Here is a 20,798-nt window from a genome sequence, read left to right on the forward strand (position 1 = left end):
ATCAAATTGCTAACATCCATTGGATTATAGAGAACATAAGAGAATTCCAGGAAAACACCCACTTCTGCTTCATTGACTACACTGAATCCTTTAACTATGTGAATCACAACAAACTGTGGAAAAATTTTACAGAGATGGGAATATCAGACCACCTTACCTGCCTCCTGAGAAACCTGTATGAAGGACAAGAGGCAACAGTCAGAACTACACATGGAACAATTGACTGGTTCAAAATTGGGAAAGGAGTACATCAAGGCTGTATATTGTCACCCTGCTTATTTAACTTATATGCAAAGTGCACCATGAGAAACACTGGGCTAGATGAAGCACAAGCTGGAATCAAGATTGCCGGGAGAAATATCAATAACTTCAGATATGCAGATGACACCACCCTTATGGCAGAAAGTGAAGAACTAAAGAGCCTCTTGATGAACATGAAAAAGGAGAGTGAAAAAGCTGGCTTAAACTCAACATTCAGAAAACTAAGATCATGGCATCCTTTCCCCATCACTTCATGGCAAATAGAAGGGGAAAAGTGGAAGCAGTGACAGATTTTCTTTTTTGGGGTTCCAAAATCACTGCTGACAATGCCTGCAGCCATGAAATTAAAAGACAATTGCTCCTTGGAAGGAAAGCAATGACAAACCTAGACAGCATATTAAAAGGCAAAGACATCACTTTGCCAACAAAGGTCCGTCTAGTCAAAGCTATGGTTTTTCCAGTAGTCATGAATAGATGTAAGAGTTGGACTATAAAGAAGACTGATGCCGAAGAACCGATGCTTTTGAATTGTGGTGCTGCAGAAGACTCTTGAGAGTCCCTTGGATGGCAAGGAGATCCAACCAGTCCATCCTAAAAGAAATCAACACTGAACATTCATTAGTAGAACTGATGCTACTGGTAGCTGAAACTCCAATACTCTGGCCACCTGATGTGAAGAGCCGACTCATTGGAAAAGACCCTGATGCTGGGAAAGATTGAAGGTAGAAGGAGAAGGGGACAAGAGAGGATGAGACAGTTGAATGACATCACCAACTCCATGGACATGAGTTTGAGAAAACTCTGGGAGATAGTGAAGGACAGGGAAGCCTGGCATACTGCAGTCCATGGGGTTACAAAAACTCAGACACAACTTAGCAACTGAACAACAGCAACAACAATAAGATATTATTTGTAAGATTAGTCAAAGAAGAGGGAATCCTCAGGGTATGGAGATCAAAGTGAAAATACATGTTATAGGTTTTTCCTATGGTCATGTATGGATGTGAGAGTTGGACTGTGAAGAAGGCTGAGCGCCGAAGAATTGATGCTTTTGAACTGTGGTGTTGGAGAAGACTCTTGAGAGTCCCTTGGACTGCAAGGAGATCCAACCAGTCCATTCTGAAGGAGATCAGCCCTGGGATTTCTTTGGAAGGAATGATGCTGAAGCTGAAACTCCAGTACTTTGGCCACCTCACGCGAAGAGTTGACTCATTGGAAAAGACTCTGATGCTGGGAGGGATTGGGGGCAAGAGGAGAAGGGGACGACAGGGCATGAGATGGCTGGATGGCATCACTGACTCAATGCACGTAAGTCTGAGTGAACTCCGGGAGTTGGTGATGGACAGGGAGGCCTGGTGTGCTGCGATTCATGGGGTCGCAAAGAGTTGGACACGACTGAGTGACTGATCCAATCTGATCTGATTACCAGATACTATGCTAAGTATTTTATTTGACTTATTTAATTCTCATAATAGTGCAATAAGATAGCCACTATTATTATTTTAATTTTACAGGAAATAAATGTGAGATACAAGGAAGTAATTTACTTAATTAAGGTCATATACACAATATTACTCAGTCATAAAAAGAATGAAAATGTCACTTACAACAAAATAGCTGGACCTAGAGATAATCATACTAAGTGAAGTAGGTCAGACAAAGACAAATATCATAAGATACTGCATATATGTGGAACCTAAAATAATGATACAAATGAATTAATTTACAAAATCGAAATAGATTCACAGACATAGAAAACAAACGTATGGTTACCAAAGGGGAAAGGAGTAGAGGGATATATTAGGAGTTTGGGATTAAAATATTAAACTGTTGCTGTTGTTCTTTAGTCTCAAAGTCATGTCCAACTCTTTGGGACCCCATGAACTGTAGCCTGCCAGGCTCCTCTAGCCATGGGATTTCCCAGGCAAGAATATTGTAGTGGGTTGCCATTTCCTACTCCAGGGGATCTTCCTGACCCCAGGGATTGAACCCGCGTCTCCTGCACATCTCTTGCATTGCAGGCAGACTCTTTACTGCTGAGCCACTGGGGAAAGCCCAAAATACAGACTACTGTATATAAAATAGGCAGCCACCAAGGACCAATGGTACAGCATTAGAAATGATACTCAGTATCATGTAATAACCTGCAATGGAAAAGAATCTTAAAAATTGTGTGTGTGTGTGTGTGTGTGTGTATATATAACTGAATCACCTTGCTGTACACCTGAAACTACCACAACATTGTAAATCAGCTATATTTCAATTTAAAAAAATCTTTTTAAGGTCACACCGTTAAGTAAGGGAGCCAGGATTGGAAGCCAAGTGTTTGATTTATGAGCACATGTACTCTTAACCTCTTTGCTTTATTTGGGTAAGCCTTCATAAACAACTGGGTCTTTATTATGGCTCTGAAGATCAGATAGTGTTTAGGTAGGAAGAATGGGAAGAATGAGGATAGGTCATCATATTGCAGGATAGACAAAGAGCATAAACAAATACGCAGGGCAAGGATTTATATCTAACACGTGAAGATCCCTGAAGGAAATCAATGACAAACACTAAAGTTGGGTATGCAGAGTGAGACACTTAACTGAATACCTTACAAATAACCTAGGTGGAATTTAAAGACTTGACCCTTTGGGAATAGAAAGTCGTATAGACTCGTCTGTAGGAAAGTGATAATGAAAAGGCACTGTGGTGTCCCAGTAGCATATTCAGGAAAAGTGGAGAGGAGGGAGACATCAGGGGGGCAAGTCAATTTTAGTAGCTTATCAGGAAATCCCCTGCAGACCCCACTAGTCCTCGGTCATAGCATATACTCAATAAATATTTGTCAGATCAGTAGATGATGACTAGATGCGATAAAAAGAATGGTACAAATCCAAGACAAAATCTGCAAGAATCACTGACAGTGTTCATGAAGAAGGAAGACAAGAGAGTAAGCAAAGTTGGCACCAAAGTGCTATTCTAGGAGAAAAGAAGACACGGGGAGCTTCAGGCTGATGATGGTGTTGGAAAGGAAAAGTGGGTTTCAGGTGGGGAGCAGAGAGAATGATGATTTTGGCTTGAAAATGTAAACTTTGAAAGGGACATTAGAATACTGTTAATATATTATACATACTTGGAGAAATAGGCCTAGAGTACATTTAAGACTCTCAAAGAGTGGGAAGCACAGTCCTTATTCATCACAAATTTCAAATTAAAGTTGTGTTTTTATTTACTGGCCACTTCAATAGGCAAATCTAAGTAGGCAGAACTTTCCTAATATAAACATCCCATTAGATCTATTGTATCTTTTCAAAGATTCACAAAGTAAGAAATTCATAATATACAAGAACATCACTACGAATTGAAAAGACCTAAGCAAAAAGAAAAAAAAATCAAAGAGTTAAGCTCCCATCCATGCTCCCCATGACACGCAGCCAGCACTGGCGATTTGACAGATGTGAAACACTAGCGTTTCCTTATCAAAATACAAAAAAAGGGGGGAAAATCATGTAACGGTTTCTCAGCAAGAAGCCATTAGACAGATGTAATCATAATGGGACCACATATTCCTATAACTGAACCGCGAGCATTTAGGACCACATGCGGAGTTTAAAAGCAGCCAACACAAAAGGTAAGTAGAGTTGCCCGTGTGTATACAATGGCTCAGATGTGGTAGAGCCATCCAATTGGCCCTCAAACCAACTGAATGGGGAATTTACAAGACAAACTCAGTATCCATTAGCTTAAAATTCAAATGGCCCTCATAGAAAGCCCAGCTGTGGCAATGGGAGCTATTATTCTCAAAGTAAACTTCTCCTTTATGATCATCTACCAACATCCAATCACTAAAGCAATGGCCACACTCGTCCAAGTTATTTGCTTTCAAAACAGCCAGACCACATGGTTCTTCTTTAGATGCTTGCAGCGGTCAGAAGGACCAAGCGGATGAGAGTACGCAAGATTCATTTAAGCAGACAAAGGAGCTCACTGTAGTAGATGAAATCAAGATCTTCCCCAGGCAAATTAGAAAGGGAAAAAACACTGCTTCAAAGTACAACTTTCTTCAAGGGAGAAGGGATGGAGTCAATTAAAATATATAGCCAGAAAGATCCATTAAATGTAGCCTGGGGAGGCCATCCAACCAGGGGAGCGCATTTGTTACTAGTGGATGCAAAAAGAGAAATAAATGGAAATTTGAGTACAGTGTTCAAGATTAAAAACTGTGTCATAAAATATTATCAGGTAACATGTCAAACCTTTTACCCAATTTAGAGGCAGGATAGTCATCAAAAGTCATTTGGTAAGTTAGTTGTTTGAAACTCTGAAAATATCCACCCCCCCAAAAAAAATAGTGTTATGCATGGTGAATGGCTTCCCAAGACAGGCCACAAAAATCTAATGTATAGTATAATAAGGTGTAAGTAGAGTACTGGGATAATGAAGTAATACAAACTGTTCTGTAAAAATAGAATCTTGCCATCCTACATAGCAGTGATTTTCAAATTATGAGTCACAAATCATGAAATCGATTCAATGAGTCCTTCCCAGTTTAATGCTTAATAGAACGCAATAAATGGAAAGGAAAGGAAAGAACAAAATTGCAAAGATCAAGTACATCCCAGCTGTAAGGAGAAGTATTATTCTTGAAACTTAACTTCAGCGTTACAGATATAAATAGCTATGTGCCTTAAGGATTGTTCTGTAAATATATATTTCTGACAGTGACTCACAGTCAAAACAGTTTGAATGTCTCTTAGCAAGGCTTCCAGAGGGCATCCAGCACAAAGCTGGCATCTCACAACATTTGGTAAATGAATGAATGAGTGACTGAACTGGTGAACACATGAAGAATGAACATACAGCATGCCAGGAATACACCACTCTCAGTCACAGCTCTGGCACTTGCAGTGGAAAGCCCGCTCACTCCAGCACTGCCATACTAGTGAGGCGGTGGGGACAGGCAGCTGCCCGGCTAGAATTCCCTACAGTGATACTGTGGGCCTGGGACAGGATCTCTGACACAGAAGGGGCTTTAAAGAGGGAAGGATGGGGAAAAGCTTCCCATGTTTGAGTGGGACTGGACTCTAGGAGCTGGGTTTTGAGGGGAGGAGGAAGAAGGGAAGCAAAGGTTGCCAGATTTAGCAAATAAAAATACAGGATGCTGGTTAAATTTGAATTTCAGATAAACAAATAATTTAACAGCAAAGAAAACCATGAATCTTCAAGGTTGAAAGCATCAGACATTTATCTGATGCAAAGCTAGGTGCAAAATTCTCTATTAGGTCTTGTGGAAGGAAAAAGGACTCAGTTGTAAAAGCTCACGAGGTCAGAGACACACAGACTAGAATCTCAGTAACAACCATGTACTGAGCACTAGTCTAAGTACTGGGTTGGCCAAAAAAGTTCATTTGGGTTTTCCATACCATCTAATGGAAAAACCCAAACAAAATTTTTTGTCAACGCAACACTTTTCCAGGCACTAACTCATTTGACCTTCACCACCCTGCAATCAGCAGTGCTATTACTCCCACTGAAGCTAGAAATGTGAAATGCAGAGGAGTTACAAGAGAAATTTGTTCAAAGTCTCATAGAGGAACAAACATAAATAACAAATTCAGTGGGCCCATGAAGAGGGCTGGATGTTGTCCAGCAAGTGGATCTGGAGATGAGATTTGAGCTAAAATTTGAAGAAAGGGGAAATACCAATAAGAAAATGTTAGTGGGAGAATATTCCAGGCAGAGGAAGACCTTGGAGGTGAGAGGATATGGTTAAGAAACAGGAAGAGACTAAAAAGTCTCAAGAACACTGGAAAGATAACAGGAAGAAGATAAGACTGAATACGAAAATTAGGTAGGAACACACTGTTGAGGGGAACTACATATCCTGCTGAATCTGCATGCAGAGGTGAATCACCAAAAACTGGGGGTATATAAATGAGAACTGTGCTCAGTTGGGCTATTAAGGAAAATGACTTTGGCAACAGTGCAAGAGACCAAGTGGATAAGACAGAGATCAGAGGCCAGGAAAAGATTCGGGTAACTCAGTGCAGCTGGCTGGCAAAGCATGTGGAATCAGAATCCAGCATTTACCTCCCAGGTTAGACCTGGAGTGGGTAAGTGACCTTGGACAATCCGTGTAATGACTCTGAGCCTTGGCTTCCTCACTTCTGAAACAGGGAAGACAGCATCAATTCTCTCCTAATGTTACATGGGAATAAGACAGGACGACATACAGGAAACACCCCACAAATGGAGGCTATTTGTAAAGGGTCACAGACCTGGAACTTGAATCTTTCCTTTAACAATTCCTCTGAGTTTAATCAACCTTGGATTGACCATTTCCAGAAGTAAGGTACTCACGCCATCCCAACGGTAATACAGTGAGAGAAAGAATAGGAGAGAATGGGATTTGCCTTTCCTACTTCCAAGAGTATATTTAGAAATGAAGCTGATGTAGAAAACAAAAAGTAAAGCAAAGCAAAAAACTAAATACCAAGTAACTATAGTCGAGGGAGGGAGGTGAATCTTGAGATCCTCACTCTAACACACATTAATAGAATGATCTTAAGCAAATAAACTCTCTAAAACTCAATTTTTCCTGTCTGTAAAACATGGTTGTTAACACCAAAATTAAGAAGCCATTGAGAGGACAGCTGATATCATGTATATTATACCCTTAGAACAATGCCTGGCCCAGCGTAGGCAATAAATGATAGTTATTTTGTGTTGTGCATAAATTTAAATGAAACTAGTTACGGTTGTGTACAGATGTGAGAGTTGGACCATAAAGAAGGCTGAGAATTGTGGTACTGGAGAATACTCTTGAGGGTCCCTTGGACTGCAAGGAGATCCAACCAGTCAATCCTAAAGAAAACCAACCCTAAATATTCACTGCAAGGACTGATGCTAAAGCTGAAACTCCAATACTCTGGTCACCTGATGCCAAGAGCCAACTCATTGGAAAGACCCTGATGCTGGGAAAGATTGAGGGCAGGAGGAGAAGGCAGCGACAGAGGATGAGATGGTTGGATGGCATCACCAACTCAATGGACAGGAGTTTGAGCAAACTCCGGGAGACGGTGAAGGACAGGGAAGCCTGGCGTGTTGCAGTCCATGGGGTCACAACAAGCTGGACACAACAGCGACTGAACAACAACAGTTGCAGTTAGGCAGTACTACTGGGGGAGACAGAAAACAGAACGTGGAAATAAGTAGAATGCACCGTGGTGGGGAACTGACAGCCCTCTTCTGTAGAGCCAGATGTGTTCTGCCCAATGGATGTGGCCTCTGAAAGGTACCCCCCGAGGTTACACGATGGAGGATGGCAGGATGAAAGATGCAGCTCTGCAGACTGAAGATAGAGGGCTCTGGGGGGAGAAAAGGCAACCGCCTCTGTCTACATGATTCTCCTGCCACTTCCTGTCCTGGAGCCAGACCTCATCACTGACCAGCCCTGAGGCACAAAGAAAGCAAAGCAATACTGTGGGTGGAGGTAGGGACAGGTTCTTACTATGTTAGAGCTTAAAGGGGAAGAAACTGATGCCAGGACCCGACATCCAGCCATCCAAGCACACAGGAAACAGAGAAGTAGAGCCTGTTGGGTCTGAAACCACGTACCCGTGTGCTTAGATATCAGAACGTTCAGGAAACCCACTCTTTTTGCAGGACCTCTGCCTTCATGTACTGCAAACTGCATTCCAAACACCTAGCCCAATGCTCACTGTGCCACTGTGGCTGGAGTGAACTTATGGTCCTTTGCTTTATTTTTCCCTTGAAATTTTAAAGCCGTTTCTCAAAGACTTGGCTTGTTAACTTAAATACTAAGAAAAATATGAAACAAAAAGATCACAAAGACATTCTGTTTCAAACATACACCATCTGTCCTTAGCCTCTGAAGATGATGCAGCCAGACACGCACTGGCTTTGTTTTTCAACCACAGTGACTTCTGGCTCCCGTGTCCTCCGCAGCCTGGCACCTGTTCTCCCTGGTCAGATAACGGCAAGCACACAAGAGGTCCTGTCGGGACTCAGTGCTCTTTCAGGTAGAATCTCTTCTGCATAAACCTATTTGGCCTGTGTAGGAAGCAACTAGGGCTTCTCTTGTGGCTCAGATGGTAAAGAATCCACTTGCAATGTGGGAGACCTGGGTTCAATCCCTGGGTCAGGAAGATCCCCTGGAGAAGGGAATGGCAACCCACTCTAGTATTCTTGCCTGGAGAATCCATGGACAGAGGAGCCTGGAGAGCTACAGTCTATGGGGGCTCAAAGAGTCAGACACAACTGAGCGACTAACACACACACACACATACACACACACAGGAAGCAACTACATTCCTGGTCAGCTCCAAACCAAAATGAAACCAAAGGCCATGCATCATGTAAACACTCATCTCTGCTCTTGATTTCCTTGAAACTGAAGGTACCCTCCACAGTCAGGAAGAGAGCGTGTGGTGGAAATGAAAAGCTGCCTAAAATGTTCTCAGATCCTAGCATTCCTTCCCCTTTTAGAAAAGGAATATTTAGAAAGATTTAAGAATCTCTTTCTTACAACACTTCTCTCCCTCCCAGACGTCGAGAGCTCTCAACAACTGCCTCTTGGTTTATGACTGAGCGCGTTGAAGGGGTTGCTGCCTGAGAAGAAAGCATCCTTGAAACACATTCCTGACTCAGTTATTCATCTGTCTGAGGGCACAGATTTTCCCCCACAGGGAGGAAACGGATGATCACTTAACTGCTCCAGCAGCACTGATTAAAAGTGACACCTGGGTGAAGTGTTTGGGGTTGATTCAGCCAACACTGCATCCATCGGTTGTAGAAAGGAGAGAGCAGATGCCACCGCAGCTCCTGCCTCTGGGTGCTTAAAAATAACCCAGAGCAAGACACAAGGAGACGCCAAGGACTGAAGGAATTCCCTCTCCGTAGAGCTCTTCAAAGACCAAACAGCCTCTTAACTGTCTAAATAGGTCTCTGGGGGCTTCCCTGGTTGCTCAGTGGCAAAGAATCTACCTTCCAAGGCAGGAGACACAGGTTTGATCCCCGATCCAGGAAGATCCCACGTGTCATGGAGCAACCAAGCCTACACGCCACAACTATTGATCCTGTGCTCTTGAGCCCAGGACCCGCAACTACTGGGCCCACGTGCTGCAACTACTGAAGCCCGCGCACCTAGAGCCTGTGCTCTGCAACAAGAGACGCCGCCGCAGTGAGAAGCCCGCGCACCACAGCTACAGAGTGGCCCCCATTCACCGCAGCTAGAGAAAAAGCCGAAACAGCAACGAAGACCTAGCACAGCCAAAAATAAGTAAATAAAAGTATTGAAAATAAATGTATAGGTCTCTGACTAGTTTCTGAGGCCCCCTCCTCCCAGCCATGATTGAGAGGCAATTATTTTAAGAAATTAAGGTGGGGCATCTATTGGCTTGAAGATAAAACAGGCAGACATATACCATTAAAAGGCAGCATGTACAACTGAAATTGCTTGGCATGGGTTCTGGTAACTTCAGAACAAAAATCCGAACACAAGTGAAGAGAAAGCCAAAGAGAAAAGTCATTTTCAAGAAGTACCTCGGGTGTCCACAACAACCCTCAAATGATGCCTAACCTTTAGGTCGTGCTAATATGCTAAGTTGCTTCAGTCATATCCGATTCTTTGTGACCTCACAGACTATAGCCCGCCAGGCTCCTCTGTCCGTGGGATTCTCTAGGCAAGAATACTGGAGTGAGCTGCTATTTTCTCCTCCAGGGGATCTTCCTGACCCAGGAAGTGAACCCACATCTCTTACATCTCCTGCATTGGCAGGCAGGTTTTTTCCCACTAGTGCCACCTGGAAAGCCCTTACAGAGAAGCAAATGGGCAGAGATGCTGCGTGTCAAAGGAGACAGTTCATGTTAGCTGCAGACCTGGAAAACTTGACTTTTCCAGCCTCTTCATTATATCTTAGATTTCAGGTTACCATGTACCCAGGCATTTCAGTCTGGTTTCTCCCCGTCTGCTCTTATTTTCTCAGCTCCTCTCCAACAACTACTGTCGGGATCTCCCTGCTTCAAGATGGTTTTATCACGCAGCAGAGATTCTGGGTTGAACAGTCTGAGCTCCAAAAATACAGGGATGGGACCACAGGGCCTCAGAAGGTAAGAAGACCTATAGCTGTCAACGGCAGTCAGGGAGGAGACTCAAAAGTCGGAATCCTGAAGAGGTGGCTTATTGAAGGATGAGTTCCTGCATCCTGAGAAGAGAGACCAAATTCAGCTTCTCTCTGGCCAGTCAGGAAACTGAGGACTGAGGGCGGAGGCACTCCAGAGGCAGCCTGAGGCTGGCAGGGGCCTAGGACCACACAGGCACGCACAGCAGTGCAGGCTAACCTGGCCACCGCCACTATCCTCTGGTCCAGGCCTAGCAGTCAGGCAGTCAGCAGGTGGAGTAGACAGAGCCAATGGACACACAGGGTTCTAGAGGTGGGGTTGGGGGAGCTGTGACACTGTCCCTACTGAGTGGCCCCCATGGGTTTCCTACAAAACAGTCGGTGCCACCCTTCGCCCCAGGCGGAGAAGCCCGCCACCCTCTTTTTACACGCCGGCTTGCAGATGATGCTCACCGCAGCATCGCTGCCGCCTCAGACAGGTGGGAGCAATTAGATGTACCTGCCTTCAGCACTGCGATTCGTACACCTAATGTGGCAAATCCCATTTTTAACCCTTCTCATCCCCAAGGGATCTTACTCCCGAAAGAAGAAAGGAGTTAACTTCAATGGAGTTGGCGCTGTGCGGGAGGCTGGGGGAGGGGAGCGGAGGAGGGCGGCAAGGTGGAAACCTTCCGACCCAAAGATTGCACGTCCTGGTTTGTTTGGGGTTGGGGTTTTTTCAGATGAAAAGGAAAAAGCCAGAAACAAAGTAGGCAGCAGAGAGGGACTGCAGGGTACCCGCTCATTTTCAGACGTTCCTGGCCTTTTAGTGAAAGAGCAACTCGCAAAACTCGATTAACAGAAAACGTGTTTGCCTACTAGGGAAGGAAAACAAAATTTTCACCGAGATTCAGAGGAGCTGGATTTCAGGCTCCCTGGGCTCCGGTTTCCCCCCGACCCCCACCCCCGGCCATCCTCGCGCCCCACCCCAGACCTGCAGGTGGAAACCAACAAGAGAGACGGTCCAGGGCCCTGGCCAGGGGTCGCCGCCCGCGCCGACGGCCGCGCCGCGGGGACACGCCCTCCACCTACCTCAAACATGGGAGAGGCGCCCTTGCTCGGCAACGTGCAGCCCAGGAGCTTGGCGAGAAACTTTGCCATATGAGGCAGGGGCTCTCCCGAGGCGCCGGATCCGTCCTTCGGCAGCGCGGGGGCCCGAGCGCCCGGGTCTCGCCCGCAGCCGGCCGGCCAGCGCGGCCCGGGGCTGGGGGCGGCCCGCGGCGGGGCCGGGCCCGGGGGGAGCGCGCCTGCCGCCCGGCCGCCACCGCCGCCCGGCGTGCGGGGTGCGAGTGCGCGCGGCCGGGTCCGCCCGGGAGCCGGGCGCCGCCGTCTGCGCTAGCCTTTCCCGCTGAATGTCACTCTCGCCCGAGTACCGGGAAGGGCCCCGCCGAGGGCGGGGCGGGAGGGCCAACGCGCCGCAGGACTGGCGCCGCGCGCGGGCAAGGGCACTGGCGGGCAGAGCGCCGAGGCGCGGGCACCGGAGGCCCGGCCCCGGGCGCCGCCGCTCCAGCCACACCGCTTCGGCCGCGGCCCAGGCCTGAGGCTCGGCCGGAGAGCGGGAGGCGAGGCCAGGGAGGGTGGGCGGACGGGGCCGGCCGGGGTGACCCACTTCTCCGGTTTCCCTCTCCGCGCCGAGGGAGGTGGGAAAGGCTGCCTCCGGCCGCGGCTGACCCGCCGGGTGACGGCTGCCAGGCGCGCGCTGCCCGCAGGGGCTCCCTCGGCGGCCGGCGCCGGCCCCACCCTCCCTCGGGAAGGGAAAAGGCTCCCGAAGCCTGGGAGGGGGACTCCCGCTCACATTCTCCCTGTAACCAACCCCTCATCATGCATGGGACAGGCACTGCCCCAGAAGGGGAAATGTGACTTTGCAGGTACAGGGCACAGATAGGGAGCTATCTGGGCACAAATATGCTCCATAATCACAACCCTGGCTGGGGTGGGGGTGGGGCGGGAGACGGATGGACATGGCCAGGAGGTTGATGCACACAGGTATGGTCCTGTTTTCTTTCCAAACCTGTGAGGCTTGTCTTCTAATAAGGGAGATAATTTTAGGACACGGGAACCTACCTTACATATTTATTTTGCAGCCAGAAAAGACCCTGATGCTGGGAAAGACTGAAGGCAGAAGGAGAAGAGAACAGAGATGAGATGGTTGGATGGCATCACAGATTCAATGAACATGAACTTGGACAAACTGGGAGGTGGTGAGGGACAGGAAAGCCTGGCGAGCTCCAGTCCATGGGATCGCAAAGGGTCCGACAGGACTTGCTAACTGAACAACAACACAGCTATACATCTGGAACTTGAAGTGTGTACATGAGAATAATTCGGAGAGCTTGTTTAAAACCAGAAGTACTGGGCTCCAACCTCCAGTGTTTCAGATTCAGAGGGTTTGGGGCAACCTCAGGATCTGCTTTTTTATTAAGCATCCAGGAGATTCTGCTCCAAGTGGTAGGTACCCAGGCTGGACTTGGAGAAACACCGCCCTACCTTGTCAAACCCAGAGGTCAGCACATACAAGAACATAGCATCCCATTGGTAATAGAGAGAGGTTTGTTGCATCACCTAGTTAGTTTTAAATGCAAGGAAACAGAACTAGCAGAACCTGTGTTACTTCATCAAATCACATTGTCTTAGGAGCACCCTACAAATGCTTGTTGGACACCATGAGTAGAAGATGGGTGGTTGGATGGATGGTGATGAATAGCTGGGTCCATTTCCTGATTCTCATTCCAGAATTCTGCCTGGTACAACAAACTCGCTGTAAATTTAGGGAATAGAATATGAAGGGAATGTGTAAATTACTTTGAATATATCAGCTCAGTGCTTCTCAAACTTTTTTCATTCAAGTTTTTTTGCAGTAAAGAGATCATCAAAAATAAAGTTTCTTTGACATCTCTGGTTTTGTCTTTTGTATTCTAGCTATAAATATTCAGGTTTGGACTTCCCTAGTGGTCCAGTGGTTAAGAATCCACCTGCCAATGCAGGAGACACAGGTTCAATCCCTGCTGTGGGAAGAGTACACATGCCACAGGGCAACTAAGCCCGTGCCCCACAAGGACCACTAGGTGCCCATGAGCTGCAACCACTGAGCCCACACACCACAACTACTGAACCCCGTGTGCCCCACAGCAAGAGAAGCCACCAAAATGAGAAGCCCACGAACCACAGCTGCTCACTGCAACTGGAGAAAGCCAGTGTGCGGCAACAAAGACCCAGTGCAACCAAAAAAAATAATTATTTCTTAAAACAAATAGATTGACAGACTCTAATTCCCTGCAGCTATAGGTCTGTAGTCCCTGTTTCCTTGTTAGTTGTCAGCAGAGTGCCCACCCTCCGCTCAGAGAGGTTGCCCAGATTCCTTCTCGTGACCTCTTCCATCTCTAAACAACAATCGTCTTGAGTCCTTCTCATGCTTCATATCTCTCTAACTTCTTTTTCTGCAAACAGCCAGAGAAGACTTTTCACTTCAAAGAGGCTCAGGGATTACACAATTATGATATCCAGGCCCACCTAGATCATCTTTCTGTCCTAAGGTCAACTGATTAGTCAACGTAATCACATCTTCAAAGTCCCACATAATGTAACATAATCACAGAAGGAAAACCAGGGGTGAGAGCCATAGAGCTATTTGGAATCCAGCTTACCATGTGATTATTCTGAGGAATAAGTACACGTTTGCATTTTAAACACTGAGAACAGTGTCTTATTTTGTGATATGTAAAATAACTCAATAGAGGTTAACTGTTATTTTTTTTTCTGCTCATAGCACTTCATGTGATTGTCGTTACAACTCTGTATTACTTTAAAGGTAAGAATCAAGAATTAAAAAGACTGGCCAACACCATACAGCAGGTTCGTGGCAGAGACAGGAATTAAACCTTGTTCAACTGCCAGGCAGGTCTGTGTTTTTGCTATTACATGATACTACATGACAGAAAGTTGGCAAAGAGCAGGTAATGTTCATTTGGGGAGTAGAACTTAAGAAAAAATATGAAATTTAAGGAACAGAAAGAATATTTATAGAGAGTCACTTGCCATATATGAGTAATTTATGGTTTAGGAACAAGGAAGGTTATATTAAATACTAACTGAAATAAGAAAACCTTTAACTGAACCAGCGATTTTTAGTGAATAGAGGCATTTTCTTTTTTATTATTTTTAATTGAAGGATAATTGCTTTACAATGCTGTCTTGGTTTTCACCATACATCAACATGAATAAGCCATAGGGATACATAAGTCCCTTCCCTCATGAACTTCCCTCCCACTTCCCACCCCAACCCCCGCCTCTAGGCTGTTACAAAGCACCAGGCTGAGCTCCCTTCACCACACAGCAACTTCCCATTAGCTATCTATTTTACACATGGTAATGTATATATTTCAATGCACTCCCTTCTCCAGGGGATCTTCCTGACCCAGGGATCAAACCCCGGTCTCCTACACTGCAGACAGATTCTTTACCATCTGAGCCCCCTCACCTTTTTAATGTATATATTTCAATGCCACTCTCTCAGTTCATCCCATCGTCTCCTTCCCCCGCTGTGTCCATGAGTCCATTCTCTATGTCTCAGTTCCTATTCCTGCCCTGCAAATAGGTTCATCAGCACCATTTTTCTAGATTCCATATATATGTGTTAATATACGATACTTGTTTTTCTCTTTCTGACTTACTTCACTCTGTGTAAAACAGGCTCTAGGTTCATCCGCCACCCTAGAATTGTCTCAAATTTGTTCCTTTTTATGGCTGAGTCATATTCCACTGTGTGTGTGTGTGTGTGTGTGTGTCACAACTTCTTATTCCATTCCTCTATCTATGGACACTAGGTTGCTTCCGTGTCCTGCCTATAGTAAATGCTGCTATGAACATTGGGGTACATGTTTTAATTATGGTTTTCTCAGGGCATATGCCCAGTGGTGGGATTTCTGGGTCATATGGTAGATTTACTCCTAGTTGTTCAAGAAGTCTTCATACTGTTCTCCATGATGTCTGTATCAGTTTACATTCCACCAACAGTGCAGTCCAGTGCTCCATGATGCCTGTAACAATTTACATTCTCTCCACATCCTCTCCAGCATTTACTATTTGTAGATATTTTTGATTATGGCCATTCTGACTGGTGTGAGGTAGAGGCATTTTCTTGCAATGACAGTCATCTTAAGGGGCTGTACACTCACACTTGTGATCTAGACTCATGCCTTTGAAGAGCTCTTCATATCCCTGATGCCTCCCCTCTGCCATCCTGCATCATATAGTGTCACGAGAAACACTCCTGAAGGGCAGCCACCCACTGACTCTGCCTTGATGGGAAGAGCATTGCCCACACCATCTCCAAGCCTGCCCAGGTCTGAATCACTACTACATCTATCTCCTGCTGTCTCCCCTGATGGTAGAGCAACAACAGAGACCCAAGATGGATGTACAAATGGAGGGATGGATGGATGGATAGATAGAGACATCGAAAGACAGTCTTCTCATCCCTGGTCCTCCTTCATTTATGATCTTGACCACAGTATTAATCGCTAGGATTATTCATAATATTTGACCCAGCATTTCTTTTTTTATAATGTAATTTAGATTTTTTACATAATTTTATTTATTTACTTTTGGCTGCACTGGGTCTTTGTTGCTGCGCATGGGCTTTCTCTAGTTGCAGTGAGCAGGGGCTGCTCTCTAGTTGCGATGTAAGGGCCTCTCACAGCAGTGGCTTCTCTTGTTGCAGAGCACGGGCTTTAGGGCACACGGGCTTCACAAGTTGTGGCTCCCAGGCTCTAGAGCACAGGCTCAATAGCTGTGATGCATGGGCTTAATTGTTCTTCAGGGTGTGGGATCTTCCCAGATCAGGGATCGAACCCTGTGTCTCCTGCATTGGCAACTGGATTTTTTACTACTAAGCCACCAGGGAAGCCCTGACTCAGCATTTCTGTTTTTAGACTTTATCTTAAGAAAATATTCAGAAATCAAATTTTAAAAAAATAAAATGATTCTAAGAGTATTACAATTAAAATTGTTTCATAGGGGCAAGAGAGTGTGCTTTTTACTGACATAGTAGCCACTGTGGTTATCAGAGCAGGACTGGAGTCAGGTTGCCTGGATTTGAATTCTGGTTCTTGCAAGTACTAACTTGAAGTGACCAAGTCACTTCAGTTAGATAAACCTCTGTTTCCTTATTTGTTTTCTTTATCTACCTCATAAGGATTTAATTAGTTAATATTATTATACTAACTTATTAGAATGATTATTATACTAATACCTATTCATATAATTAAGATACTCATAAAGTTCCTGGTCCATAGTTAGAAATGGTAATGCTGCTGCTGCTGCTGCTGCTAAGTCACTTCAGTCGTGTCTGACTCTGTGCAACCCCATAGACGGAAGCCCACCAGGCTCCCCCGTCCCTGGGATTCTCCAGGCAAGAACACTGGAGTGGGTTGCCATTTCCTTCTCCAATGCATGAAAGTGAAAAGTGAAAGTGAAGTCGCTCAGTCGTGTTCGACCCTCAGCGACCCCATGGACTGCAGCCCACCAGGCTCCTCCATCCATGGGATTTTCCAGGCAAGAGTACTGAAGTGGGGTGCCATTAAATGTTAACCATTAGGAGGATTATGATTAATGATATGTCCTTAATTACTGACCCAGCGCCTGGCACACTGTACTCAGTAAAAACTCATTGGATGGATGGATCGGCAAATGAATGAGCAAAGATAAATTGTTGAAGCAGTATAAAGCCAAAATCTGTAAACCACTTGAAGTCTGATGATAGAAGACTGTATTGATAAATTATGATTCATGAATACAGTCAGCATTGAGTATGTTTTTAAAGAATTTATTTACTAACCTAGAAAATGTCCTTTATGTAATGTTGTATGGTGGCAGCATATAGTACCTGTAGTATATGCTAACTTTGTAAAATGTTTGCATGTACACATAAGAAGAAAACGGGAGGCTATATACCAAAGGCAATCATAGTTCTCTCTGGGTGATAGAATAATGGGTTTTGTTTATTTCCTCTTACATATTCCTGAATTTTTCTATTCCTTTGCAGTGAACCTGACTATAACCCCAATTCTAATACTGTTTAAAGATCCCATTATTAAGTACTTGAGCATTTTTAAAAGTTATCAAGTTAAATCTTAACTGACTTAAGAGCTTATCCCTTTCGTAACACATTTAGAATGGACCAATTAACACATCTAAGTCTACTGCACTGATACTCCCCTTAAGAAACCTCTGTGAAGAGGCTCTGCTAAATATCATACAAAATTCAGTTTTACTCACCTTTACTGTAACAGCTAATAGTCTAGTTATCAGCAATGACCCTGGGGATTGCAAAGCCATAAGAAGCAAACATAATATGTTTGCATAATTTACCAATTTTCTCTTCTCATTTATTTTAAAAGTTAATGCAAAAGTTGAAGAATAAGTTCTGGAAATGACCATTTGCCCATAATGAGTAATAATGTACACCTGCCAGGCTATACGGAATACTACTGTCTCCATCAACAGATGAATGAATAAAGAAAATATCACACATAAATATAATGGAATATTATTTAACCATAAAAAGAATAAAATTGTGCTATTTTTGACAACATGAATGGACCTTGAGGACATTATGCTAAGTAAAATAAGTCCAAAAGAGAAAGACAAGTACCATACAATCTCACATCTTTTTTTTTTTTTTAAACTTTACATAATTTTATTAGTTTTGCCAAATATCAAAATGAATCTGCCACAGGTATACATGAGTTCCCCATCCTCAACCGTCCTCCCTCCTCCCTCCCCATACCATCCCTCTGGGTCGTCCCAGTGCACTAGTCCCAAGCATCCAGTATCGTGCATCGAACCTGGACTGGCATCTCGTTTCATACATGATATTTTACATGTTTCAATGCCATTCTCCCAAATCTTCCCACCCTCTCCCTCCCCCATAGAGTCCATAAGACTGTTTTATACATCAGTGTCTCTTTTGCTGTCTCATACACAGGGTTATTGTTACCATCTTTCTAAATTACATATATATGCGTTATTATACTGTATTGGTGTTTTTCCTTCTGGCTTACTTCACTCTGTATAATAGGCTCCAGTTTCATCCACCTCATTAGGACTGATTCAAATGTTTTCTTTTTAATGGCTGAGTAATACTCCATTGTGTATATGTACCACTGCTTTCTTATCCATTCACCTGCTGATGGACATCTAGGTTGCTTCCATGTCCTGGCTATTATAAACAGTGCTGCGATGAACATTGGGGTACACGTGTCTCTTTCCCTTCTGGTTTCCTCAGTGTGTATGCCCAGCAGTGGGATTGCTGGATCATAAGGCAGTTCTATTTCCAGTTTTTTAAGGAATCTCCACACTGTTCTCCATAGTGGCTGTACTAGTTTGCATTCCCACCAACAGTGTAAGAGGGTTCCTTTTTCTCCACACCCTCTCCAGCATTTATTACTTGTAGACTTTTGGATCGCAGCCATTCTGACTGGCGTGAAATGGTACCTCACAGTGGTTTTGATTTGCATTTCTCTGATAATGAGTGATGTTGAGCATCTTTTCATGTGTTTGTTAGCCATCTGTATGTCTTCTTTGGAGAAATGTCTGTTTAGTTCTTTGGCCCATTTTTTGATTGGGTCATTTATTTTTCTGGAGTTGAGCTGTAGGAGTTGCTTGTATATTTTTGAGATTAGTTGTTTGTCGGTTGCTTCATTTGCTATTATTTTCTCCCATTCTGAAGGCTGTCTTTTCACCTTGCTAATAGTTTCCTTTGATGTGCAGAAGCTTTTAAGGTTAATTAGGTCCCATTTGTTTATTTTTGCTTTTATTTCCAATATTCTGGGAGGTGGGTCATAGAGGATCCTGCTGTGATGTATGTCAGAGAGTGTTTTGCCTATGTTCTCCTCTAGGAGTTTTATAGTTTCTGGTCTTATGTTTAGATCTTTAATCCATTTTGAGTTTATTTTTGTGTATGGTGTTAGAAAGTGTTCTAGTTTCATTCTTTTACAAGTGGTTGACCAGATTTCCCAGCACCACTTGTTAAAGAGATTATCTTTAATCCATCATATATTCTTGCCTCCTTTGTCAAAGACAAGGTGTCCATATGTGCGTGGATTTATCTCTGGGCTTTCTATTTTGTTCCATTGATCTATATTTCTGTCTTTGTGCCAGTACCATACTGTCTTGATAACTGTGGCTTTGTAGTATAGCCTGAAGTCAGGTAGGTTGATTCCTCCAGTTCCATTCTTCTTTCTCAAGATAGCTTTGGCTATTCGAGGTTTTTTGTATTTCCATACAAATTGTGAAATTATTTGTTCTAGCTCTGTGAAGAATACTGTTGGTAGCTTGATAGGGATTTTTTTAAAGTTTTTGAATATTTATTTACTTTGGTTGTGCTGGGTTCTCACATCTTAAAAACAAAAACCAACCAAGTTCATAGATACAGAGAACAGATTGGTGGTTGCTGGAGGCAGGGACTAGGGGTAGGGTGGGGGGTCTGAGGTGGGTGAAGAGGATCAAAAGGTACAATCTCCCAGCTATAAAGTAATTAATAAGTCATGAGGATGTAATGTGTAGCATGATAACTATAGTTAAAAATACTGTACTGTGTATTTGAGAGTTGCTAAGAGTAAATCTTAAAATTTCTTATTGCAGTAAAGAAATTCTATAACTACATTTAGTTATAGAACAGTGTAGAACACTATAGAACAGTATAGAACGCTACAGTAAGTAGTGACCATATCACATCTGAAACTAACATAGTATTGTATGTCAACTATACCTTAATAAAAAATAATAATGCATACATGAAATGATGTTCATTGTTAGGGAAATACAAACCAGAACTACAATGAGGTATCACCTCACACTAGTCAGAATGGCCATCACAAAAAAATATACAAACAATAAGTGCTGAAGAGGGTGTGGAGAAAAGGGAAGCCTCCTGCATTGTTGGTTGGAAAAGTAAACTGATACAGCCATTATGGAAAACAGAATGGAGATTCCTTAAAAAAATAAAAAACTAGGAGTAAATCTACCATAAAACCTAGCAATCCCACTACTGGGCATATACACTGAGAAAATCACAATTCTAAAAGACACATGTATCCCACTGCTTAATGCAGCACTATTTACAATAGCCAGGACAGGAAGCAACCTCAATGTCCATCAACAGATGAATGGATAAAGGATATTGTATATACAATGGAATATTATTCAGCAATAAAAAGCGAATTTGAGGCAGTTCTAGTGAGGTAGATGAACATAGAACCTCTTATACAGAGTGAAGTAAGTCAGTAAGAGAAAAATAAGTATCAAATGTTAATACATATACATATAGAATATAGAAGAAAGGTATGAAACTAGCATAGAACAGACTTG

General features: G+C 43.8%; 1 protein-coding gene across 1 annotated transcript in view; it reads right to left on the minus strand.

Annotated features, from left to right (window-relative positions):
• The window catches only part of LOC113894441 (ras-GEF domain-containing family member 1B), a 651,277-nt gene extending 639,677 nt beyond the window's left edge, over positions 1–11,600 (minus strand). Inside the window, exon 1 of the mRNA XM_027544870.1 lies at positions 11,463–11,600. Within this exon, the coding sequence (XP_027400671.1) occupies positions 11,463–11,531 (69 nt within the window). The 5' untranslated portion in view covers positions 11,532–11,600. The remainder of the gene's footprint in view (positions 1–11,462) is intronic.
• Positions 11,601–20,798: the final 9,198 nt, after the last annotated feature.

This window comes from Bos indicus x Bos taurus, chromosome 6 (genome assembly GCF_003369695.1).
Source record: "Bos indicus x Bos taurus breed Angus x Brahman F1 hybrid chromosome 6, Bos_hybrid_MaternalHap_v2.0, whole genome shotgun sequence".
Classification (NCBI taxonomy): domain Eukaryota; kingdom Metazoa; phylum Chordata; class Mammalia; order Artiodactyla; family Bovidae; genus Bos; species Bos indicus x Bos taurus.